At 40.3% G+C, this 27,299-nt stretch overlaps 1 protein-coding gene across 9 annotated transcripts in view; it reads right to left on the bottom strand.

The window, feature by feature from the left end:
• Nucleotides 1-27,299, bottom strand: part of ITSN1 (intersectin 1) — a 257,613-nt gene that overhangs the window by 82,197 nt on the left and 148,117 nt on the right. For 5 of the 9 annotated variants that reach the window (XM_034947835.3, XM_034947836.3, XM_063601318.1 and 2 more), the window contains exons 17-22: nucleotides 22,655-22,782; nucleotides 19,523-19,752; nucleotides 17,201-17,322; nucleotides 14,748-14,762; nucleotides 6,256-6,503; nucleotides 3,386-3,545 (exon numbers count right to left, since the gene is read on the bottom strand). In XM_034947835.3, coding sequence (XP_034803726.3) covers nucleotides 3,386-3,545; nucleotides 6,256-6,503; nucleotides 14,748-14,762; nucleotides 17,201-17,322; nucleotides 19,523-19,752; nucleotides 22,655-22,782 — 903 coding nt within the window. The remainder of the gene's footprint in view (nucleotides 1-3,385; nucleotides 3,546-6,255; nucleotides 6,504-14,747; nucleotides 14,763-17,200; nucleotides 17,323-19,522; nucleotides 19,753-22,654; nucleotides 22,783-27,299) is intronic. The other 4 variants (XM_008977693.5, XM_034947837.3, XM_034947839.3 and 1 more) reach the window with 1 other exon arrangement.

The following is a 27,299-nucleotide window of genomic DNA, read 5'->3' as shown; positions in this document are numbered from 1 at the left end:
AGGGGGCAGCATCTGAGATGGGCCTTGAAGGATGAGAAGGACTTTGACAGCTAGGGCTTCGGAGGAAGGGCACTCCAGGCCGAGGGCGCAGCATGGGCAAAAGCCTCGAGGTGGAACACTGCAGGGGGTCCGGGAAGAGAAGCACAATCCGGGGCTGCATGTGGCCTAGTCTCATGGAGGGGTGGAGGAGGAAGTCAGGCTGGAAAGGCAGGGTGAGGCATTTATTATCTTTTAAGCTATAGCATTAAACCATTACAGTATCTTAAAGCATTTAGTAAAAAATGAAACACCAACTTTCAATCATATATATGAATGGACAAGAACAAAAGATAATGCCTAGAGAGAGTTACTTCAGAACCAATTTGTACATGCCTTTAGAAGTTATTTATATTATACTGACATTAAGTTATGATTATGTCTGATGAGCAGAGAATTTACAACAGGTCAAATAGTTTCAGCATCTATGTTGATAACCTCTAATTCCTGGTCTTCATAAACCCTTGGGTTCTTGCCTTCTTAAACCCACAACATCCCTATCCTATTTCCTTCCACTTAGCTGTACATTCACTCCTTCAAGTCTCTCAGAGCTGAGGGGGTTTCCCTGGATTTCGAACACCCCTAAGATTGTATATTCTCGACCTTCCATTTTCCCCCTCTTGCAGTGGACCTGCTGCCCGCGTAGCTCCGCTGCCCGCGTAGCTCCTCATCCCACAGCCCTTCTGCACTGTCTAATCCTCTCCGCCACCTCACCGATTTCTCTACGTATGGACCCCAGGGTTGGCCTTTCAACTGTGCCCTCACTGGTATTTCAGAATCTCTCCCCCTGAGAAATCTTCCCCGTGTCTGCTTTGTCAAACTTTTCACATTGATGGGCCCTAATGACCCCAGCCTGGGCTGGACGTGGACTCTGGGTTTGAATCCCAGGTCTGTCACTTACTAATTTTCTGGCTTTGGCAACTGTTTAATCTCTCTGAATCTCGATTTCCACATCTGTAAAGTAGAGATGATACTTTCTCCAAAAGGCTATTAAAGTTTAGCAATCCCATGGTAATGTAAGATGTGTGTAGGTGGGGAGGGGGAAGGAAGTTTAGCAAGATCCATGCACAGTATTGCTATGATAGAAATAACAGTGGTGAGCTATATAACTATTATTATTCCTAGTCCCAAGCTGTGAAGCATTGCTAGAGAAAGCTGAGGCAATGTGCAATGATCTATTACGGACTCAGGTTAAATTAAGCCAGGCAATTCTTCTTTTTTTTTTTTGAGAACTCAGTCTTGCTCTGTCGCCCAGGCTGAAGTGCAGTGGTGCGATCTCAGCTCACCACAACCTCCGCTTCCCAGGTTCAAGTGATACTCCTGCCTCAGCCTCCCAAGTAGCTGGGATTACAGATGCCCACCGTCATGCCTGGCTGATTTTTGTATTTATTTATTTTTTTTAGTAGAGATGAGGTTTCACCAAATTGGCCAGGCTGGACACGAACTCCTGATTTCAGGTGACCTGCCTGCCTCCCAAAGTGCTGCGATAACAGGCATGAGCCACCGCGCCGGCCCAATTCTTCATTCTTCTTTGTCGGATCCCTCATTCGCCTGCTCCCAAACCTCTTCTACACTCCGCAGCCCCTCCAGGCTCCCTCCTCACTGAGAACAATATCATGCAGCCCAACTTGAACATTTTTCTTGGCTTTATCTTCTCCAATCTCTTCACTCTTCCTCACCCAGAAGAAAAAGACTCCTGTCTTTTCTGTGCTTTTAATGTTTTCTGCCTTATACCAACTATATCCTCTGACACTTCACTTTTCCATTCCCATCTCCACTGGCAACATGGCTGGTTCTTGCTTTCCCGAGGCCCCTCCACTCTGGTCCTTCTCTTTCCTTTTGCAGATCTTTCCACTTTCTTGCTGCTCATTTCCTTTTACGCCCCTGCAGTGTGGTTTCATCCTTCTCCTTCCCAGGTTACAAAGCTCTACCTGTCACAATGAATGGTCTCTTCTTTGCCCTGACCACGGTACTTAGTAACATAAGCAACCTCCCCTCCCCCACCTCCACTCTCTGGAACAAACCCCCACCCCATCACTGAGTTACTGTTAACTGAGCATGTGACACATGCTAAATGCTGAGCTAGGACAGATGCAAAGGAAAGTACCATTTCCTGCTGAGTAGCTCCTCTTCTTCTTCCAGACCACAGAACACACACGTGCCTGTGGATTTGCTATTTTCTCCCTGTATTCCCTCTCCTTGGATGACCTCACACATTTCCTGATATCCGATAAAGTTCTCTATGGGAATGGCTCCAATCTATAATCCCAGTCTCGTGCTCTCTTCCACCCTCCAGATCTATATTCCGACAGCCTGCCAGACAGGGTCCCACGTTCACCTTCAACTCAACACAACTAAAACACAACTCTTCCCTTTAACTGCGCATTCATTTCATTTTCTGCCTTTCTCCCTTCCTGCTTTAAGGTGGGCCCTTATTCTCAAACCCAGCCCTCTTTCCTTTCCTTCGGCTCCCATAGGCATTGTGACTCCAACCTCTTCACTCTCCTCTGCAGTCTCTCCCACGTGCTCGCCTCTTCTGCTTCCACCGGCACCTCCCTACTTGGGGAACATGAACTCAGCTGGGTCCAGGCCTGCCCTAGGTCTCAGCTGGGTGACACCAACAGCCCCCTGACTGGTGGCACTGCCCTGCCGGCCCTCCACTCTAATCTTCCTGCACACCGCTCCTCCAGATGGATCTGCCTAGACCCTGTGTTCCATCTGGGTGTTCTCAGATCAGAAATGATGCTGGAACCTCCAGTGCCTCCCAGATGGGTACTTGCTGTTTGGCATGATTATTGATAGAAATTTGAGTATTTTATCATTATTGTATTAAGCAAAAGAGAACTATTCAGAATAACCACCTTTATCCTTTCAGACATTATTCTTTCCGAGCAGGGCATTTCAGAGCCTCCCATTAACCTTTAATTGGTCTACCTTTTTCAAAAAAAACTCAATGGTCTAGACAAATGGAGGGGCACGTGATTTTCCTTAAATACATTCTGACTGTCTGCCTTCGAGCCTTCCCAGCAGTTTCTGTCTGACAGGCAGGCTCTCTCCATTTTCTACTAAGATCTTACCCACTGGTCAAGATGCAGCTCAAGTGCCACTTCTGCAATGAAGCTTCCTTCATCAACCCAGGCAGGAGAAGTTGACTGTGTCCCACCCCCACCCCCAACTCCCAACTATTCACAGCAGATTTCTGGCTCCTGCACTGGATTCCCATACTGCCAGCCAACCAAGACACATATAACAAGGCTTGCTTCAAAATGACATTGCCAAAAAGCATTTGCTGAAGTTTTTGGCACTAGATAGCATGCTAATTCTTCACACTCTCACTGGCTGCCTTTACCTGGCCTAGCACAGGAGACGGGGAGGAGCCAGTGGCCGTGGCTGGAGTAAAGGCGGACCTCTGCCTTAACTGGCCGGCACTTGGAACGGTGAGAGAGGGCTGGGCTGCCCATGCATCCCAGTTATCCGTTTCTGGTTTCTCATTCGTGCTGGTGGGCCACCTGGAGGGAAAAGCACAACACCATGAATAACAAGCACTCCCTAACATACCAGCTTTTTACCCACAGTAAAGTACCAAAAAAAAAAAAAAAAAGCAAGCACTCCCTAATATGCCAGCTTTTTACCCACAGTAAAGTACAAAAATAAATAAATAAATAAATAAAAGAGGAAAAAAAGAAAAAAGAAAAAGATGGCAACCAATGAGCCTGTGCAACACAAACCTAGGATACTTATGTGGCTTTCTACAGTGAAAGAACAAGGAGGAGGCTGGGCACAGTGGCTCATGCCTATAATCCCAGCACTGTGGGAGGCCGAGGTGGCTGGATAACCTGAGGTCAAGAGTTTGAGACCAGTCTGACCAACATGGTGAAACCCCGTCTCTACTAAAAATACAAAAATTAGCTGGGTGTGGTGGCGCACCCCTGTAATTCAAGCTACTAAGGAGGCTGAGGACAGAGAAATGCTTCAACCTCGGAGGCAGAGGTTGCAGTGAGCCAGGATCGCATCACTGTACTCTGGACTGGATGACACAGTGAGACTCTGTCTCAAAAAGAAAAAAAAAAAAGTTAGCTGGGTGTGGTGGCATTGAGTCTGTAATCCCAGCTACTTGGGAGGCTGAGACACAAGAATTGCTTGAACCTGGGAGGTGGAAGTTGCAGTGAGCCGCTGAGATCACGCCACTGCACTCCAGCCTGGGTGACAGAGCAAGACTCTGTCTCAAAAAGAAAAATAAATGAAAGAACAAGGAGGAGAGGAAAAGGCATTTGATTTCCTCATTGATAAAATGGGAACAATACTGTGCCACTTAAGGTTAGTTGTGAGGGTACATGAAATACAGGCTAGGGAAATACTCTGTAACTGCAAAGCCCCAGAGAAACATCCTCACATGATCATTATCATTTGTAATAACAATAGTTAAATGAGAAAAAAAAAAGCTACATGCCACCTATGGAGCTGGAGCTTCTCAACACCATTTCTCAGACCCATGCACTCTACAGCAAGTACCTGGTAGTATGCCTAGATGCCACAGCAATTACAAGTGGCATCCTGACAGCAACCAGTTGTCCTGGGTCCCAGGGACAGTTCTAGTTTTGTGATTTTAATAATTTTAGATAAATAGGCTGGGCATGGTGGCTGATACCTCTAATCCCAGCGCTTTGGGAGGCCAAGGCGGGAGGATCACTTGAGTTCGGGAGTTCAAGACCAGCCTGGGCAACATAGTGAGACCTCATCTCTACAAAAAACTTAAAAATTAGCTGGGCATGGTGGCATGCACCTGTAGGCCCAGCTACTTGGGAGGCTGAGGCAGGAGTACTGCTTGAGCCCAGGAGGTCAAGGCTGCTGTGAGCCACGGTCATGCCACTGCACTCCAGCCTGGGTGATGAAGTGAGACCCTGTCTCAAAATAATAATAATAAATAATAATAAATAATTTTAGATAAACATGTCTGTGTGACTGCAGATCTAAAGGCAATTTACTTTTTACATCCTTATAAGATATACAAACAAATCTGAAAATCAAAATAATTCCTGATTTTTCATTTGGAAAATAAGGTGCCCATAATTATAGCAAGAGAACTGCACACCATACATATATTGAAGAAGAGGCATACTGATTTGATCCCCAGCAAAACAAATCCTGGAAAATATGGTATTAGTCTTCTATTTTAGCCTAAGCTTTAGTTTAAAAACTCAGAACTTTTCAGTCAAGACCAAAAGAGTAAGGAAAAGTTTCAACTTGGAAGTCAAGCTAATGGAAGGCTATTTTTTTCTTAAAGCAGAGATTAGATGAGGGGACCTTCTTTAGCGCCTTCAGCCTTTTATGTGAAAATAAAGTATGAAAAACTTGCTATTCCTTACATCCTTCCCTCCACTTCCTCCCGCCCTGGGTAATTATTCTTTCTTCCCTCTATTTGTTCCATCTGATCCTTCTCCAGCAATACATCTGGATTCCTTGCCTTCAATTTGTTTCTTCTGAAAGATGATTAGACTTGAAAAAAAAATTTAAACACTTCTTATTCAAATCACTCATACTTGTATCCTAGTATAAAATATTTTTAGACAATTGCTCATCTAGGTCATGGCCCTATAACTGGAAGTCTGAACAACAGTTTCATCTATCATTTCAAACCTCTGCTTACACACAGTTTTTAAAATGCCATTTCCTGATGAACCAGGGCACAGAACTAACCGTGGCCAAGTGCAAACACCTCTTCATTCTACTATACATTTGTATAAGATTAATGAAAGTGGAAAGCTTTAAAGGAAACAGCTTTCTATCTTATTCAGAACCACATGACTGAATTCAATTTTTGCTTCTGCCTGGCAAAAAAAAAGTGCTATTTGCATGCAGGAAATAACTCTGAAAATTTGCTGACTGACATGGATGTCAAAACAGATTATTAGGAAACTGTATTTCTCCATTTCTTCCACAAGAATGACAGATACAAATACATTATTGAACAAAACAAGATAACAGGCTTCATTTTGTACCATGGTAAGTCACTGTTAGACAATGATATCATTAAATCCAGTTCAGGGACTGTAATCTCCAATTCGCCAGCCAGAGAAAGGAGTACTGAAAATGAGCCAGCTCCCTCACACAGAAGGACAATCCAAGACTATGAAAATACTTAAGGCGGGGGGGGGGGGGGGGGGGGAATGATCAAATTGGGATTTCAAAAATCATCAGAAAGAGCCCACCAACACGTACGTGGAGCTGAAGTCGGCCCAGTTATTAGGGGTCGTGGAGGGCTCTGAAGAGGTTACTGCCAAAGGGGCGGGGGTCTCACGCAAGGCCAGTTTGGGGGCAGGGGCAGATGTTGAATCAGTCACTGGTTTCACTGGAGCGGGAACCTCATTTTCTGGGATTTTCTCTGCATAGTTTGCAGGGAACCACCCTGTCTTTCCTTTTAATTCTCCTCCAAGCCAGCCGGGTTCTCCAGTTTGGCTTTCATCCACCTGTGGAAAAAGTCACAACTTTAAGTAGAACTAAATTAACCCCTGAATAGACCCAGCACCCAACTAGAGCGAAGTCCCAAGCCTCTGCCCTCTTTAGATTGACACATGGCATAGGAATCTCTTCATCTTAGTCCAAGTGTCTGGGAAAAGAGTCTAAGCAGTAATGCTGAAAAAAAAAATGCACTATAATTCAAGCTCTTATTCTCTGCACTTTTTAAAAAAGCCTTACCCCATAACTGTCCTAATAATGGCAGTTGAGACAAAGTGCCTGGAGTCCTGAGGCATGTAATTTAAATATTTTGATTTGGGAAGTGACTTAACAGGCTTCATCAGAAAGTCATGTCATTATTAAAAATAATTTGACTTGAGTTTATTACTTAAAGTTGAAAGCAAAGGGTGCAATCAATATAAATTCAGTACTCTGAAAACCTCCAATAACTAACTAGTATTTATTCAGTATAAGGACAAGGAAGATTAAAAAAAAAAAAACCATGGCCTTAAATGGTTTCCGCGGGAAGCAAAGCTGACTGCTGCTGTGTTTAGGCATTTAAAAGCTCCACAGACACATGATGAGAAAATTAAGGAAGTCATTATTTACAGCAATAATCAATTGTATTAAGGTCCTGTAGTTTTCTTTTGTATAAATTTAACTTGCATATTCAGTGCACAGGAAAATCCAGGATTATACTGTTTAAAAATTTCACAGAGGCCATTTATTACGCCAAATGCTTTTAAGGTTTGCATTTTAATTCTGACTCAAATGGATCATCCAAAATGGCCAAAACGATTCTACTTTTCTTTACGAGTTGTCCCTACTATTTTATGAGCAACAGGAGAATGACTTTGAAGGAAAATCACATTTGCTATTGGGAAATTTATTTTTCGGCTGGGCACGGTGGCTCATGCCTGTAATCCCAGCACTTTGGGAGGCTGAGGCGGGGGATTACCAGAGGTCGGGAGTTTGAGACCAGCCTGACCAACATAGCGAAACCCCGTCTCTACTGAAAATACAAAACTAGCCAGGCATGGTGGCACATGCCTGTAATCCCAGCTACTCGGGAGGCTGAGGCAGAAGAATCGCTTGAACCCAGGAGACGGAGGTTGCAGTGAGCTGAGATGATGCCATTGCACTCCAGCCTGGGCAACAGGAGTGAAACTCCGTCTCGAAAAAAAAAAAATTTATTTTGATTACTATAATTCTTATAAGGGTCTTATCTTATGAAACCTTATATCTTATTTTTACCCCTTCCTATGCTGCCTAAGGAGTAAAACATCAAACACTTCACTGGAAATTAAAGTTGCTTCTTAGAAATCAGACATGAGTAGGCAGGGTCTTAACAACGATTTTGGAAAAATCTGACAAAAATACCAGTTATCTAATCCATTCAAGTATTCAGTAAAAATTAATTAAAAATAAAGCAAAAAATGATTACATTAAACAAACCAAACATCTATCTGTATGTACTCAGTGGACAGTGAGTAATAGGGTTCAATACTTATTAGCTTATTTGAATTAACAAATGTTTGGGGTAGAGGTGGAGAAAACAGAATGCAAGGCAAGGCTTACTACTGAATTCTACCTGTTATTTACAATATATTCAGAAAGTAGGGGATGCCTGCTTGCTGCTCCACTTTAGGGAATCTTTATTGTCACAGATAAAAGCAATTTCTAAAGCTGAGAATTCTCCAAACAACCAAAAAAGGAGTTCCCTTGTATAAAATGCAATAACACTTCCAAAGGTTGAATTTTTGGCTTCACAGTTCTATCATTTCTGCTCACACTTACACCCACATGAACACACTAGCCACTTTCCAGTCATTGTTTTGTTCTTACTGTTCTTTTTCTGGGCAGCCCCAACTGTTTCTCTAGATGAGGATTTAAGATAAGTTTTCCCCCATTTGGATCTTCTTTTATGCTAAACTCAAATGGCTAGATGTCTTTCCTTCCCTGTGTACATTTTGGTGATATGGTGACACATTATAACTTTGCTCCACACTGGAAACATGGCTGTCTCTATCCAAGCCAGGTCCTGCCAGACTTCTCAGTAGGTTCAATAGTCAAGATCAGCCACCTTGATTCTAGGACCAAAGGTGATGTCAGGCAGGAGTGGGTTAGGAGCTTGAGCCAAACACACAATAACTTAGTGTCAAGACTGCAAAGTGTAATGATCAAGAATAGGGCTCTGCAGTTAGACCGTCTCAATTTAGGAGCTAGTTCTACAATCTATTAACTGGTTGACTTTGGGCAAGTTTAATCTCGTGGCACCTCAGTTTCTTCATCTGTAAAATGGGGATAATAAAAATACCTGTCTTATTATAATGCTCACTGTGAGGACTGACAAATATTTACACCAATGCCTGGCATACTAAAAGTGTTAGTTTTTTGTTTTTGTTTTTTTTTTTTTGAGATGGAGTCTCACTCTTGTCACCCAGGCTAGAGTACACTGGCACAATCTCAGCTCACTGCAACCTCTGCCTCCTGGGTTCAAGCAATTCTCCTGCCTCAGCCTCCTGAGTAGCTGGGATTACAGGTGCCCGCCACCACGCCTGGCTAATTTCTGTATTTTTAGTAGGCATGGGGTTTCACCATATTGGCCAGGCTGGTCTCGAACTCCTGACCTCAAGTGATCTGCCTGCCTAGGCCTCCCAAAGTTCTGGGATTACAGGCGTGAGCCACCGTGCCAGGCCAGATATTTTTTTAAAATTCTCTCTTCTGCTGTCCAGCTCTGATGTTGCGCTGTAGTTCTCTTACTTGGGCTTCTGTCCTGTTCTAAAAGCCTGGTCTTGACTTTACCTTCACTCTAGGTAACAATCTGCTTCTCTGTTCAGGAGTTCCCTGCTCTAACTGCCTGGTCCTCTGCTCCCTCTAGGTTTACCTTCTTGCCATAAGCAATCCTTTAGGGGCTCAAGTGGATCCCTTGATCGACGGGAACTCCTACTCGTCTGCTCATTTTGGACCTCCTCAAAGGTCAGCTGCTTTGCTTAATTATGTCTCATGATCTATTGTCACTCCCTTGAAACACAGGGTATTGACTGGTTAATAAGACTTTTAGGCCAGGTGCAGTGGCTCACTCCTGTAATCCCAGCACTTCTGGAAGCCAAGGTGGATGGAACACTTGAGGTCAGGAGTTTCAGGCTGGTGAAACCCCGTCTCTACAAAAAATACAAAAATTAGCCGGGCGTGGTGGCACATGCCTGTAATTCCAGCTACTTGGGAAGCTGAGGCAGGACAATTGCTTGAACCCGGGAGGCGGAGGTTGCAGTGAGCCAAAATCACACCACGGCACTCCAGCCTGAGTAACAGAGAGAGACACTGGTGGACATCTGGAATGCGACCTGAAGCCCTGGGGAAATGTCCTCCCCCTCCAGTAAACTGATAACACCCAGCCTGTCCTCAGATGTGATAGAAAGCCTGCTGGTGCAGTGTACACCTAGGAGTGAAGAAGGGGGCCATATCAGCCTCTTATCCCCATAAGCAAGAGCTTCTCCCATCCCTAAGGATAACAGTGAAATCAGCATTTCACTTTTAAGCAAAGAAATCTGTTGGTCTCAACAGCCCCCCAAACAACAGTCTCAATTAAGTTAATTTACTCTTACAAGTATACATCAATTTTAATAAATTATTACATTTTAAGGTTCAGGGGATGTAAGAGACTTTCATTCTTAACACCTAAATTAAATTAACCACTTAGAAAGGGCACAAAGGTCAACATATGAAAATGAAAAATATTTCTTCTTGGATTTGGAAAACTACCCAAAATGCCAATCCAATTTTGGAAAACATAAGATTATGGCAGACCAAGAAGTAGGAACACAAACTGCTTTGTAATATGACTGGTTCCAACGTGGACTTTTACACAATGTACATTTACCTACTGGGGGCTATAAGGGAGATGTTATTATTAACAATTTTGGTCTCAATACAATTTCATTTATCAGGCACACTGTAACACCCCAACGTATTTGGGGGTAATTCTAGTGAAACATCATTTAAGTGAAGTACAAACACCAGATATTGCTCACATTTCTGGGACTATGTTACAGAGCTGCTCTATTAAATGTTAGTAATTACACACTATATATTGTAGCTCGCTGATGCAACAGTCAAATATACACAGCAGCCACTTCAGCTTCAAGTCCGTTTGGCAAAGGCTGATGATATTATACCTCTTTTCTCAATTTTTATATGCTCCATGGCTGCCATCTTCATTAGGTAAGATTAATATTTCTAAAATCTCTGACCTTGTCACAAAGGGGGGAAGCAGAAATTCCTTTTTCCCCTCATAGAACATGATAAACAAGTGTAGCAAACAGGTTTAGCCTGTGTATTAAGACCAGCTGACAGTGGCTGCATGGGATGTGTTGAGGAGTGCAGGTAGTAAAACATTTTCCATGGATTTGCCGGTTTTGAAATATAAGGTTTCTCCCCAGATTCCTAGATGAGGATATTAAAAGTCTTTGTTTTTTGGAAGGATTCTCGCTCTGTTGCCCAGGCTGGAGTGCAGTGGCGCGATCTCGGCTCACTGAAAGCTCCGCCTCCCGGGTTCATGCCATTCTCCTGCCTCAGCCTCCCGAGTAGCTGGGACTACAGGCGCCCGCCACTATGCCCGGCTAATTTTTTTTTTTTTTTTTTGTATTTTTAGTAGAGACGGGGTTTCACCGTGTTAGCCAGGATGGTCTCAATCTCCTGACCTTGTGATCCGCCCACCTCGGCCTCCCAAAGTGCTGGGATTACAGGCGTGAGCCACCGCGCCCGGCCTTAAAACTCTTTCTGAGGTCAGGAGATTGAGACCATCCTGGCTAACACGGTGAAACCCCATCTGTACTAAAAATACAAAAAAATTAGCCGGGCGTGGTGGCGGGTGCCTGTAGTCCCAGCTACTCGGGAGGCTGAGGCAGGAGAATGGCGTGAACCCGGGAGGCGGAGCTTGCAGTGAGCCGAGATCGCGCCACTGCACTCCAGTCTGGGCGACAGAGCGAGACTCCGTCTCAAAAACAAAAAATAAACAAACAAAAAAACTCTTTCTAAAGCTCCAACTTGGAGGTTGGCAAATTTCACCTCTGTTGCAACTACTCAAATCCGCCACTGTAGCACACAATATGTGAATGAAGGAGCCTGGCTGTGTTCCAATAAAACTTTATTATAAAACAGGCATTGATTGGGCCAGATTTGAGCCAACCCTGTAATCGTGTATACTGGTCCCTCAAAACTGCAGTGATATTATGGCCAGTTGTTACTAAATGAGATACTTTCTGATGTTTAATCTATGGAAATCTATGGAAGGTAGAGGAAAAAGGTATTGTTGGCTACATTTAAAAAAATGTCTGTCAGGAGAAGAAAAGGAAAAGAATGAGTTAAAAATTGTTATAAGAGTAACACTAAGACAAACAATTTCCAGAATGAACTGACTGGCTAATGACTGATAACTACTAAAGAAGTCCATTCTTCTTTGGATATTTTTAAGAGGATATTTTCTAGAAATGATTTAGGATTAGTCCTGACGTGAAAAAGAGATTAGGTTAGATCAGTGGTTCCTGAAATTGACTCCCTAACAGAACCACCTGGTCAGACTTCTGAAGGCTGTATATGCACAGTAGAGTTCTCAGAATCTCTGGGGATGAGCCCTGGCATGGTTGTTTTTTGGAAGCTCCCTCAGCAATCTGGATGCATTCAGGCCTGTACCAGTCCAAGGATAAGCATTTAAACCAAGCTTGTCCAACCCGCAGCCCACTGGCTGCATGTGGCCCAGGACAGCTTTTAATGAGGCCCAACACAAATTCATAAGCTTTCTTAAAACATTATGAGATTTTTTTGCAAGCTTTTTTTTGAAGTTCATCAGCTATTATTAGTGTTAGTGTATTTTATGTGCAGCCTAAGACAATTCTTGCAATGTGGCCCATGAAAGCCAAAAGATTGTACTGATTTAGACACTCAGCCTGTGTTCTCAAGATAAACTTCAACAAAACAGCAGTGAGCATAGGTCTTCTCGTTTCTTATGTTCTACTAATATGTTACGGATGTCAAATTTGATTTAATTCACCCTCCAAGTATTGGGAGTTCCAGATCAAGAGAGGCCATGTATTTTCTAAGCATCTAAGCCTTAGCCATCAAGGTCAAACTCAATTGAAAGCATTTGGTCTTCCCTGAGCACATCACTTTACACTGATTCCTCTCCTCTTTTAAATTCCTAGCAGAGTTAGTGAATGTTTATTGAGAACTTCATCACATGTTGGCCTTTTCATGTGTTTCTCTAGATTTCTCTAAAAAGATTTTAAACATATGAATGGCAGACTTGATAATTTTCTATTATCAACAGCACTGAGAATAGTGCTATATACAAGGTACCACATTAAATTTTTGTTAACCATGAAAAATTATAGTTTTGGATAAAACCAGGCTAAGTTTTTCTAAAAGCAAAATATTTTAAAGGCTAAGACTGCCTACATTAAAAAACACTGTCACATTGTTAGACTTCTAAAAATCGAACATATTATAGTAAGCTATGTCCCAAAGACATTTGAGGAATCTGAGAATCTGATGACTGTGCCCACAAAAGTATAAGTGAACCCTGGATTTTTCAACCTAGAGAGACTGACAGTAATGTTGTACTACATGTTTCATGCTCATCATTTGTTAACTGCAAAATTCATGAAATTAAAAAAAATACAAACCTATTGCTATTAGATGTCAATATCTATCTTTTTGCATTGACTGTTATCCTCACAAAGATAACACAGCTGAATGGCACCTGGAGTATCACAATGCATTTTGTAGTACAAAATCGAAACACTGCTGTCCCTTCTGCAAGCCAATGAATTATGCCTAGTAGTACATTCTACATTTCATTACATATTTGGGAGGTCTGAGATATAATAAACATTATTACAGTCCTGAGTAGATACTCTCTAATATACTTGTCCTTGAATTTATTTTTAGTTTTATTAAAAATTACAAATTAGATACGTTTATAAAAATGAAAATAACATAGAAGTCTATAAAATTCAACATGAAAGCCCCTTCTTTACTGCCCAGTGGTAACCATTGTTAACAGTTTGATATATATATTTCAAAACTGTTAACTATACATAAACACATGAATACATATATAGTTTTATTTCTAACCAAAATGCAATTATGCTGCACATATTCTTCTGCTTTTTTGATGGAAATCTTATATGTATATGTGATCTACATAAGTTTTAATCTTCATCGTATTTTTTAGCTGTATCATAATTTATTTAAGCCATCCCTTTACTGATGGACATTGGGCTCTTTATTTGCTTTTACCAACACCACTGCAGTGAACATCCATGTACACACATATTTGTGCATGTGCCCAAAAGAGGAAGGAGAAGAATGAGAGGAAGGAGAAAAACAGAATTTCTGGGGCAGAGGGAACGAGAATTTTAAATCTAAACAGGCACTGCCAAATTGCCTTCCAAATCGCTTAACCAATTTATACAACCATGCTAACAATGTATATTATATCCACTGTCCTATACTCTTGACAAAGCTGGATATTACCAGACTTTTAAACTTGCTCATCTGACAGAGGAACAATGCTATTTTGTTTTATAACTTGCATTTTTCTGATCACCCAAGAAGCTAAGCATCTTTTCATGTATTTTTAAAATAACTGACTTTTTACTTCATCTATGAATGTCCCTTCCCACCCTCTGCCAATTGTTTAAGGCTTGTGGGTGTCTTTCAAAGTGAACTGTTTGGAATCTTTATGTAACAAGGGTAACCCTTTATGTAACCCTTGGTCTCATATATTTTGAAACATAGACATTTTAATTTTTGCATACTGTCGACTGTCCATTTTTGCCTCTTACGACTTCTGGTTTTTATAGCTTCAAAAGGCCTTTCTTAGCCAGAAAATTATTCCAATAGTCTGCTTAAAAAATTTTTTTTCCCAGAATTTTTATCTTTTATGTTTAATCTACTTGGAACTCCTTTTTGTCTATGGCCTGAGATGGAGACTTGACCTAATCCCTTGCCAAACACAGAGCATTCAAGTTAGTCCTTAAAAGGAATCTAACAAAAAGAAACCCAGTACACAAACTGAGAAGACTTACGACTTACTTTTTTTTTTAAAAGCACAACCTACTACACAGACTCAAACACATTTTTACTGCCGCAACAACACCCAGAGATACGTGTACTTACACAGAATTCAAGTGACTTAAAAGGACAAAACATTGAATAAGATGCAGACTTCCTGACAGTTAGGCAACACTTACCCATTCCCCTTTAACCTCCACCAGGAAAGCAAAGGTTTGAAAGCAAGGCAAAATATATGTTTAATGACATGCTTTATTCTTACAGCATATCTAAACTCTACGCATCTCATCAAGCTGGTGGTTAACTAGCCAATTCGAGGAAAAGGTTTCGACAGGCCTAGGATTACAAGTGAAGCCCAGATATGTTCCCGAAAAAGAGCAACACTTTCTCATTAAGATACAGATCACCTGCAACATTTCCTCATCATCACATTTCATAACATTCCCTTACTTTAGGATGAGAGCGAGCTGCTTCTCTGCACCTTGTGTTGCAACAAAATCCAGTTTCAAAAATATTAGGCTGGTTTGTTTAACATTAAAAGAAAAAATTGTAATGAGGTCCTCACTGATGTGACATTGTATTTTCAGAAATTTTAGATTCCTATTACATGGTGTTTACATATTTTACAATTAATCTGCTTTACAGGATACACTACTTCAAATATGAGGCAGTATGAGTAAAGTAGCTTCAGGCTATTAGAAACCACGGTGTAGGAAACAGCAGGTGGTGAAGTCAGAGGAAAGCTGACAGAAACACACCCCGCTGGCTCAAGTTACCATTTGTGTGTACAGAGTGGCATGCTCAAACCAACAGTTCTTTCTGTAAAGGATGAGTAAGGCTGGCACCCAGCATGTTTCAGTCAATAACTGTGTGCTGAATGAAGCCATGGAGTATACTTGAAGAGGTTTTTGCTACTGTTAAGGTGATTTTAACTTTTAAAGATCTGGAGCCTGGGCAACATAGGGAGACTCTGTCTCTACAAAATGTAAAAAAAAAAAAAATTAGCTCGGTGTGGTGGCACACGCCTCTGAGCTACTCAGGAGGCTGAGGCAGGAGGATCACTTGAGCCTGAGAGGTGGAGGCTGCAGTGAGCCAAGATCATGCCACTGCACTCTGGCCTAGGTGACAGAGTGAGACCCTGTCTCAAAAAAATAGAAAAAATAATTTGGGATCTTTGGCCTTGCTTCTTCTAGCCCATGGTAATTACAGAGAAAGCAGCTATTAGGAAAAAAGGGGACACAGGAATTGATTTTTCTAAGTGCCAAACATATTGTTATTTCCAGGTATTTTAGCCTATTAAAGATCCACAGATATGATGTGTATATGGCAAGATGAATGCATGAGTAATAGTATAATCACCTGTACACCACCCTTTATACTTCAAAGACATACAGTCCTTGGGCAAGAAACATGTTTGTTTCAATTGTTAACTTTCACAGTTCTTTACAAATTCTAGGCCAGGCATGGTGGCTCATGCCTGTAATTTCAGCACTTTGGGAGGCTGACGTGGGAGGATCGTTTGAGCCCAGGCAATTCAAGACCAGCCTGGGTAACACGGAGAAACCCTATCTCTATAAAAATTACAAAAATTAGCTGGGCATGGTGGTGCACGCCTGTGGTTCCTGCTAGTTGGGAGGATGAGGTGGGAGAATCGCTTTGCTTGAGCCCGGGAGGCAGAGGTTGCAGTGAGCCAATATCGCACCACTGCACTCCAGCCTGGGCAACAGAGCGAGAACTTGTGTCAACCACAAAAAAAAAAATCTAAATTATCTTTTAAAAAAAAAATTCCTAAGAGTAATGAAGAGTTGACTACTTCTAAGACTCTAAAGAGAGTAACTAGAACAAGGAACTACTATTTTCTTTTAGAAAATGATTTAGATCAACCATGTCTGATTTTCTTTCTTAAACTGGTTCCTATAGTTTTAGTCACATCATAAAATTATTATTAGTTCAAGGAAACAATAACAAAGCAAAATTCCAAATTATTTTCTGTTACAAAGTAGGAAAGCAGATTAACTGTATAATCGTTACTCTTTTTACATAATTAAAAGTTCACATAATTAAAGGGAAAAAAGATGCCTTGATGCAAAGATACAAAAGTTATTGCAATTATGAGAATGACTTGATAGAGTGTTTTGCACTTATAACTATTTCTTAAAGACTCCTGGCCTCCTTCCACCTTGGAGGATCCTTGTGTGTGTGTATATATATCTGTACATATATACACACACGCACACTAGTATATATCATACATACACATATATATACACACGCACACTAGTATATTGTCTATACATCATATATAAAATATATGTATTACATATATATGTATACTCATAGTATATAAGTAGTAATCTAAACTCTGAAATTATCAGACATTTATAGATTTAAAAATAAGAACACACTGTCTTTATCAACTCAATTTTAAAATGATGTTAGGATACATTTTTTTAAATGCCATCTTTCATTTTAATAGAAAAGAAGAAGATTGAGCTTATACTTTAAAAATCTAGATGCTGGATTATTGGGTTTCATACTCACTGACAATCTCACAATTGTTGAATAAAGTGAAAAAAAGAGGACAGAGGCTAATCTTCAACAGAAGTGACCCTCTCACTGGAGTCTTTCTTACCATAACTATGTCTCCTGGCTGGATAGTGATTTCATCATGGCTTCTGGATTCAAAGGGGTACAGTGCCCGGTAATACACCACTTTTACATTTTCCTGTGCAGAAATGGTAAGTGGACCTTTTTCTGTTTACAAAAAAAGGTGGGGGGGGGACAAAAATAAATAATTACAGAGAACACAAATGTATGACAACAAGCCAAACAACTAACCTCTCCTCTATTGCCTATCTTAACCTCTGAACTATTTCCCTCCATTCAAGGAATTTCTGAAACACATACTGAATGCCAAAGCACAGCCAAATCTGACGTCAGCAACAAAAACCCATCAGAGAGTTCATTAGTGACTCTCTCTAAACAAAGGTCACTCCAAGCCTGGGTGCAGCGAGGCTGCCTAAAGGTCCCTTGTCTCTGCCTCTTGGCTTGGGCTCCAGCAGTGCAGATCTGTAAAGCATCAATACCCCCCCTCCTCCCTACCCAGTGTGTTGAGTACAATGTAGCAGTTAGGATATGACCCAAAGTCTGAATCAGCCAAGGAGTCAACTTGTTTGGGAGGGAACAGAGGCACCAGTTTCCATACTGAAACATGAAAATGCAGATGTTTTAGGCTCTTTAACCTGGTCATATAAAAACTAAGTGCTGATTTTGGTTATACTGATAATCCCCGATGAAGAAACTCTTCCTCTACATTTCTTTGGGAAATAATTAGCCTAAGGATGAAACCTAGATGAAAATAATTTAGATTTTACATGAAATAAAATGTTTAAAAATGCACATGAGTGGAGGATATTTTGGATTCTGGTTAGCAAAAGCTAGTAACAGACCTTTGGGCATTTTTACTCAAGAGCTACAAGTATTTTGACATATACCTATCTTATCTGAAAAGCAACGAGGGGGAAGTATTATCTCCACATGATTTTGAACTGTATGACATGCAAGATTTCCTACTGACTGAAGGGGAAAAATAAATCCTCATTTTATACTAGGAGGACGCATGAAGAACTTAAACTAACTTCCTAAGATCAATGGTGAAATTATTTTCAGATAAAAAAAACTATCAAAAAATTAATTTGCCCCTCCTATGACATGGTTGCTACTCTGTAGGTCTGATGACCTGCCAGTCTTTCCCCTGGACTGCATGCATCTGAAGGCAGGTAGGTGCCTAATGCAACTCCATACCTCACGCCCATCTCTGCCCACTATGTAGCTGGGGACCAGTAAACCTTTACAGAATAGCTTGAAAGTGTTTTTTCTTTCTTTTCTTTCTGTATACTGAAGCACTAAAGAAGCAAATGGATGACCAAGCAAAACTGGTATAATTTACCACACAAAGAAAAAGCAATGACTTGCTTCCACTGAACATTATTTGCAAAACTGTACAATCACACAACCACACAAGAATCTTAAATACATTCTAGCTCACATCAGATATTATAAAGGATAGCTTTTTCTAGCTATTCCAATTAGATTGGTCTTTCATTTATCTTTTTGTTCAGTCTTTCATTTATCCCTTTTTTAAAAAAAAAAAAGGCAAATTAGGCTAGGCATGGTGGCTCATGCTTGTAATTTCAGTACTCTGAAAGGCCAAGGTGGGAGGATCGCCTGAGGCCAGGAGTTCAAGACCAACCTGGACAACAAAGTGAGACCCCCCCATCTCTACAAAAAAAAAAAAAAAAATTAGCTGGGCATGGTGGTGCATGCCTATAGTCTCAGCTCCTTGGGAGGCTAAGACAGGAGGATTGCTTGAACCCAAGAGTTTGAAGCTGCATTGAACTATGAGTGTGCCACTGCACTCTAGCCTAGGCGACAGAGACACTGTCTCAAAGAAAAAAGAAAAGGAAAGAGAAGAAAGAAAAGAGAAGTAAAGAAAAGGCAAATTATGCTTTTACATTTTTCAAAAAGTAAAAGCAGTTTTATGCAATGCAGACCGAAGACAGCGAATGCCCCATCAGTGGAGGCAAGGGTGAAAGGTGCCACTTTCTGTTGCAGAAACAGCTCAGAAATTCCAGGGAGGGAAATAACAAACCAGAGAAACAGCAGGTTCTTTTGCAGCATATAAGACCAGTGGAACTTCACGCCACTTGTTAGCTCCGTAGAGGACTCGTGGATGCCAGTGTAATGTGGGCCAGAGGCTGGCATGGTGGTGGGAGAATTACACAGATCTCAAATGACCCTGGGGAAAGAAGAGCTGGCCATGCTCAAAATAAGAGACTGACGTTCTCATCTGTTAATGTAGCCAAGACAGGTACTGATGAGATAGGGGCATTTTTCAGGAGGCTCTGGGAGAGAAGATGACTTATTTTCTATAATTATTTTTGGCTTCTAATACCTGCAGTGGACCAGGGTGCCTGGACAGCTGGCTTAGCTGGTTCTTGGTGTTGATGGAAAAGCCGACCCAGCTTGTCTTGTGCTTCCTGTTTGCCTTTTTCCTCGCCATCCTTCTTTTTGACACTCTCCTCCCTTTTCAGTTTTTCCTCTTCGTGGAGTTTTCTTGGTCTCTGATGCTCGTCCTCCTGCTGCACATGCTCCAGCCACTGCTTGTCCCTTTCCTGAGCTCGTCTGCCAACAAACACGCTTGATTACAGCAAGAAAGCAACTCTAAGTTAACACTACTGTTGCCTCTTTTCACAAAAAAAGCTCCATCCAGTAAATGGGATGGGAACATCAAGGGAACATCGTTCTTCAGATGGGGCAACTGAATCAGGGCTCCAGTTCTGAATGAGAAGAAATCACATGATTTAGGAAAACACAGAAAATTTCTGATGTATTTTACAAAGTGGTTACAAGAATAAGAAAAATACTTCTTAATAATAAAGCTGGTATTAAACTGACAAAACAAACAAACAAAGCCATAAAACACAGAGAACATAACTTCTATAAAAATAAAATACACCCAACACTGTAAAAATTTCCCCCCAGCAAAGGGAACAACACATTTACATGCACACACATTGCTCCCCAAACCTGAAGTTGAAAGCAAGGGATTGTTTTATTGATTTCAACTACTTTGATTTTGTTTTTCAAAGTAGCTACCACAAATAGATAATTGTAATTAAATCTAGGCCTTGAAATTTTTGATGGCCTCAACCTGAAACCCACAGTAAAAGACTGAGAATGATTTTTCTCATTCCATAATACTTTATAAAGTCAGAAAATACTTTAAATGAAACTAATATGTAATAACAAATGACATAATAATAACTAGCTCCCCATATATTAACTCCTTTAAACTGCGAATCAGGTTGGTAGTCCTAGTATTACTCCTATTTTACAAATGAGGAAGCTGGGGCAGAGATATTAAATGACTTGTCCACGTCACACAGCCATACATGCATGGGCTTCAATCCCAGGCAGCCTGGTCCCAGAGTCTCCACCCTGAACTGCCATCCTGTGACATGGCTAACGCACACAGATCATCGGCTAGAATTAGGAATCTGCCACGGGAACATAATTGAAACAAATTATACTTTTATTCTCCATTGTCAAAAAATTACATTTATTTCTACTCTGTATGAATGTGATATTTTAATGCAGAAGTCTATAAACTTAAATCTTAAACATTTTATTTACAATTTTTAAAATGTCTTTTAAGAAAGTATAAAAACATTTTTTGGAGGGGTAAGGATATGGCTATTCATGACAACAAAAAAACCATAATAAAAACAGTGGCCAGGCGCGGTGGCTCATGCCTGTAATCCCAGCACTTTGGGAGGCTGAGGAGGGCAGATCACGAGGTCAGGAGTTCTAGACCAGCCAGGAGTTCTAGACCAACATGGTGAAACCCCATCTCTACTAATAATATAAAAATTAGCTGGGCGTGGTAGCACACACCTGTAGTCCCAGCTACTTGGGAAGCTGAGGCAGGAGAGTCGGTTGAACCTGGGAGGTGGAGGTTGCAGTGAGCCGAGATCGTGCCACTGCACTCCAGCCTGGGTGACAGAGCGAGACTCCGTCTCAAAAAATAAAAAATAAAAAATAAAAAAAAAAAGAATTACTTTATATTTTCTACCAATGAAGGTCACCATATATAGTGTATAACCATCTAATTTCTGACGTTAATTTGCAGTTTTTATCTACATAATTGGAATACATATTCCATATTATATTTTTATGCTATTTTCTGTATTATGCTATTTTATGTATTTTTCTGTATTTTATGTTTATTTCTACACTGTAGGAATTTAACAGTTCAGTGTGGTATAGTGTGAATAATAAAAGCATTTTATAAACTCTGGGGGTAAGAAAAGGATGGAGTTAATCAACATCCAAGGAGGAGATCCTTAGTCTGACCCCCAAGAAAACCATAAAACAATCCTGTAAATTGGTCTGGGACCCCAGATACCTCCCCACTGGCACTGAAAAACAAACAGAAGACTCTATATACCCATAAGAAAGTATGCACAGCTCTCGGCAGGTTAACTGAACTCAGCCCACTAAAGTCAATGACTTGCCTCAAGTATCCGTTTCTTCGTCTTTTTAATCTAATTTCTTGAGACAGAGTCTTGCTCTGTTGCCAGGCTGGAGTGCAGTGGCATGATCTCAGCTCACTGCAACCTCCGCCTCCCGGGTTCAAGTGATCCTCCTGCCTCAGCCTCCCAAGTAGCTGGGACTACAGGTGCGTGCCACCGTGCCCAGCTAATTTTTTGCATTTTTAATAGAACAGGGTTTCACCATGTTGGCCAGGATGGTCCTAATATCTTGACCTCGTGATCCGCCCACCTCGGCCTCCCAAAGTGCTGGGATTACAGGTGTGAGCCACCATGCCTGGCCTTAATCTAATTTCAATTACCAACTTTTATAATTTACAGGCTGTCATTGGGACATTTGGTCATTTTTGTTTTGTGGAGTCTAAAATTAACTGACATTTAAAAGGCAAATACCCAGTAACAAAATCAGACACAAATTTCTACAATTTACTACAGTAAGTTACAAGTAAAAATAAAAATATCACAAACATAAATCTTCAAACAAAAACAGATAAAAACATGTCTGTATCCTACACACTAAGCAGCGGTGGCAAATTTCCCCCTTTTGTACTAAAGTTTAATTTGCAGTTGAAAAACAGAAGAGGCCCACCCTGACCCTGCTGGAGAAGCCCTGTGTGGGGCACTAGCTCAGTGGCTTGGATTTTAAACCAGGCACTCCAACCCCTGTTAGCTGTTAGTAAAAGGCTGTGAACTGGCCATTAGCATGCAAATGAGCACACCAAGTGTCCCAATTTCCTTGTATAATTCCATTTATCTACATAGTAGTAGCCTGAGAGAGCTCTGGGAACTAACCAAAAACTTCAGAGGGTACAAAGATTCATACATACACGTGTTTGTGTTTGCACTCACACTTCACACACACACTAAAGACTGAAGGCTCTTTCTGGTGCAGTAACTACTTGGAGAAGCCAAGCAAAGAATAGTAAATCCTCAAAGTTCCTTCCAGATGAGCCCACAATCCAAAGAAGACTCACCTTTGGGCTTCTTCTTTTTGTTTTTCTAATTCTATGATCTTTCGTTCTTGTTCTTTCTGTTTCAGTCGTTCAGCCTCCATGGACTTTTGCTTCTGGAGTTGTTGCTTATTGTGTATTTCTCTTAGTTCCTATAATTAACCGAGAAACAGTTCATGTAGCGACATGAGTGACGGGTACATCAACTATTTATCAGCATGCAACATTTCATAGTGGGAAGCCTAGGACACTTAGGAGATAACGTTTCAGAGTTGGAAAAAGTCAACTTGGAAAGCTAGAATCACACCACATTTTGACATGACTGATTTCCAAAGGCCACTTAAGATTACATTCTAATGAGCCATACACATTATACCATTTTCCATGATCTGCTCTAGAAGAAACCTGCTAGCGAAGGGCAGGAGGTGAGCTCTGCTGCTAAAGGCTCAGCAATCATAATGGAACGTAACCAGTTCCAAGATATGACGATGATCATGAATAAAACTTAAGCTTCTTTTGATTATCAATCAACACCAACCTTTACTGGCTTTGAAAATACAGATGCCTCTTCTTCACTGACTACCTCCATTCAAACCTCACCTCCACCTTTCACTAAGCTGCCTTAGAACAAATGGACATCTCTTTGCTCCTCAATTCTTTGACCTCAATTCTTCCCCCCAGGGTCTATTTTTCTTCAAGTTGCTCCTCTTCCAGAGCATCTTTTCTTACTAAATCTATCCTTCAAGTCGCTAACTGCCCCAAACTAAACCAGCAATCAGGTTAAAAGTAAAAAGCTATAATTTGATGATGACTACCTTGGATCCAATTTCCTCACTTGATACTACTAGCTGCAGGAATAGCAGTAATTTCCTTAGCAGGCTACTGAAAATAAAATGCATTCTATGATATTTAAAGTACTCGAGTCACAAGTTTAGACACCTGAAAATAGGAAGAACAAGGAAACGTCTGCTGAGGAAGAAACTCCCTGATTCCATAGAAATCAAATGGTCACCAATAGATTGAGTCACTGAAACTCGTCTTATGTGGGCCAGCAATAAATCAGATGAGTCAAAGTGCCCAGTAGAGCCAAGGTATCTTTCCAGCTGATTTCTTGATCTAACCAGGGCTGGTCCTCCCAGTACATGGCCCAGGGATCTCTATGGGGAGAGTTAAGGACTAAGATTTGCCCTGTCTTCTATTATCTTTCTCACTGGCAAGACTAGATGGGCAGGTAGGTTTCTTCCAGGTCCTAAAATTCCTACCTTTAGATTCATTCAGAGATTGAACAACAAAGGTAGACGGTTTGTCTGTAGAAAGTCAGTATTAAAATGTACTTGTTATTGGAAAAAAATCCTAAGGGTTAGGCTAACCTTTTCCTACTAATTTTGCTAAGGTTAAAGTTAAAATCCATACACAAATGTTTTATAAACTGTAAGTGACGCTGAGAGGCTTTAAAAGAACAATGAGATAAAAGAAAAAGTTTAACTGGAGATAGGGGTCTGGGGGGAGGTACTTAGGAAGAGGAAGGTACTGGAGGAAAAGGGGAAGGGGAAAATGGAGAAGGAAGAAGGAAAAAAGGAAAGGAAGGAAGGGGGAAGGAGGAAAAAGAAAGGAAGAAGGGGCTTCAGTAGGGAACCTAGCAGATGACACTGGGAACATCCAGGCAGGACATAGCAGGAAAAGGTACCTTTGTAAGGCACAAATTGGACTGTTCCCTATGGCAGCAGACCTGACATGTGGAACAGAGGGAAGGGGAAAAGAAGGCTAAGACTGGAAAGCAATGATGAAGCCTCACACTGACTGTTTAAAGTGCTGAGATCAGAAAATCAACCCTAGGGAGAAAGAAGTCCATTTTTCATCATCTTTCTCACTGCCATACCAAGGGATGTAAAACTTAATTTTAATGTGTTAAAAAATCAGTAGTACTGGTTTTCATAGTAACCTGGAATCAAGAATAAATAATCAGTAATAATATGAATGAAAATTTCATTTTCAAGACCATCAAATTCTTAAATAGGTTCAGAAAAAATAATTTACAGCGAAAGACTATACTTAAAAGGTACGCCACCATGGCTAACACGGAGAAACCCCGTCTCTACTAAAAATACAAAAAATTAGCCAGGCATGGTGGCAGGCGCCTGCAGTCCCAGCTACTTGGGAGGCTGAGGCAGGAGAATGGCGAGAACCCAGGAGGCGGAGCTTGCAGTGAGCCAAGATCGCGCCACTGCACTCTAGCCTGGGTGACAAGGCAAGACTCGGTCTCAAAAAAATAAAAAATAAAAAAGGTACAGAACTGGGAATCAAGAAACCAGGATTCTAATCTCAGGTCCCTGACATGAGCTGGCAGATGAATCAGAATGGATGATCTTTAGGTGTTCTTCTAGTTTTGGGATCTGTTAAATCTTAGACATTGTTCATCACAATGTCTAATAAACAAATAAAGTATTTATTTATTTCAGTATCTGTTTTATTAAGAATTTTATTCTTAACTGCAAGAATAAGTGAAAAAAGCATAAGCAAAATAACCCTGAGCTGAAATTAAATACAAAGAAGTAAGAAATGCCGGAAGAGAAATAACATTTCAGCTTGATGTTCAGGAATCTGATTATATATTAAAGAAAGAAAAGTCCTTATTTCATCCAGGAAAAAATGTATTTATGAGTGATATTCAAAATATTCAACAACAGGTACTGCACAACCAGAATGGACACTGGCCATGATGTATCAACATACTATAATAGATAGCCCATAGGCACAAATGAAGATTTTTCATTTTTCCCCAAGAATTATACCGCACATTTCCTTTCTATACTAGGCTCTTGTAACTGGATATGGATTTATAGATCATTGATTACCGGATTTAAGTAAAGCTAGTAATACATTAGGAGAGACTATAAAATTGAAAAGCTTGTAAGAAAAAGTGATTTTGAAGAATCTACAGGAAAAAAACCTACCTATGACACAGTTTCAAAAATAATTTTTAAATGTATCAAATACATGAAAAAAGATACTTAAATTTTTTAAACACACTTGTTTTTGAGTATAGCAGTATTTGAACCGATCTTAGGAACTGATTATGTAAGTTGCAGTTTCAAGTACCTCCAAGGAATGGAGCTTGCAGGAACCATAAAATAACAGACGACAAATAAGCTAACAGAAGGCTCTGGCACCTTATGATCCAGGTTTCAAGATGGCAAAGTTTTTCTATCATTTCCTTCATCCAAGTCAAACACTGCTGAGATACACAGTTGTAAGGAAATCAACATGCTGCCCAGAGGCAAGCATTCTGGGTCTTCTCTTTTCTTGGACTTAAAGAGTTTACTATGGCATGAATCAACGTAAGCAGAACATGGATGATTTCTAAGTTGATAAGCTTTTTAAAAAGTTGAACTTCCGAGAAGGCAATCTATAGAATGAAGAAATATACTCTTAAAAAAATGAGTGAATGACTCTCCTTCCTTTGCCAGAACAAAGTCCTTGTAGAATACCCAGTCCTTTCACATAGGGGAGCAGATGGCTACACTATTCTCTCATTCTTCTCCATACTATTAAAGAGACTCAAGTACAGTTACAGTTATTAAGAAGTATCCTTTTAACTCCTTCAGAAAGAAAAAAATTCAAAGTGACAAACAAATCTAGTGCCATTAAATTACATATCTAGGAAATGAGCAAATTATTGGGGGAGATGGCTAAGGAAAATTTCACCACACTGAAAGTATCAACTTTTCCTGGTAGGCAACTTGATTTAAATGACCCTGCAAATTCTATCAAATCCACATGGAATTTGTCACAGTTATTTTGCTATTATAACAGAAAGAAAACAAACAAATTACCACGAATCAAAAGTCAGTATCTCACTCGGTTCTTCCTAAAATTAAGTGATTTTTTTTTCTAAAACCAGTAATTCTACAAAAACTTGTTTCTTGGCTGGATATTAATCTAGCAATATAGTACGGAGTGTACAACTTTGTTGATTTTTCTTTTATGAATTCTATTCAAGTGTATGACATGTTTTACACTAGGTAGAGTATGTAATAATTTGATATTATCTTCCAATAAAACATAATTACAGTACTTTCTTAAATAAGAAATTATTTAGTCAAGAAATTGTAGCTGCATGTAACAAATACTTATGCAGAAAAAATAAAACTATAAAATGTGTAGTATATACACTACACACATATATTAAATATTAATATTAAATATTAAAATAAGTTTTTTTAAAAAATCACAATTTATGCAGAATCATGAAAATACAGAGTTTCTTAACCAGGTTCCATGAATAAGCTTCAGCCCTGCGGATACTATGTTGCATGCAGACTTGGGGTATATGGGCATTTTTCTGGTGGAGAAAGCTCACAGCTTTTATTAGTCTCAAGGGGTCTTTGATCAAGCACAGCTCATGAACCACAATAACAAATTACTGGCATATCAAGATTCTGTTTTGTATTAGTTAAGATAAACGAAAATCAACTTGCTTTTAATTTTCTTCCCTAGACCAAAGAGGGAAAAGTCACTTATTTCCCCTAAAGAACTAAGATATTTGAACCATAAAACATCTTTGGACATCCTATGGCACAGAGCCAAAGTATTTCAAAAGCAATCTGTTTGACAAATTGAATACCTAAGAAAATCCAACTATTTTTCCCCTGAGAAATGTGGCTCAAGT

The sequence above is a fragment of the Pan paniscus genome, chromosome 22, assembly GCF_029289425.2.
Source record: "Pan paniscus chromosome 22, NHGRI_mPanPan1-v2.0_pri, whole genome shotgun sequence".
NCBI classification, from domain to species: Eukaryota; Metazoa; Chordata; class Mammalia; order Primates; family Hominidae; genus Pan; species Pan paniscus.
Note: the sequence above shows the minus strand (reverse complement) of the source record. Positions and strands in the feature narration are given on the sequence as shown.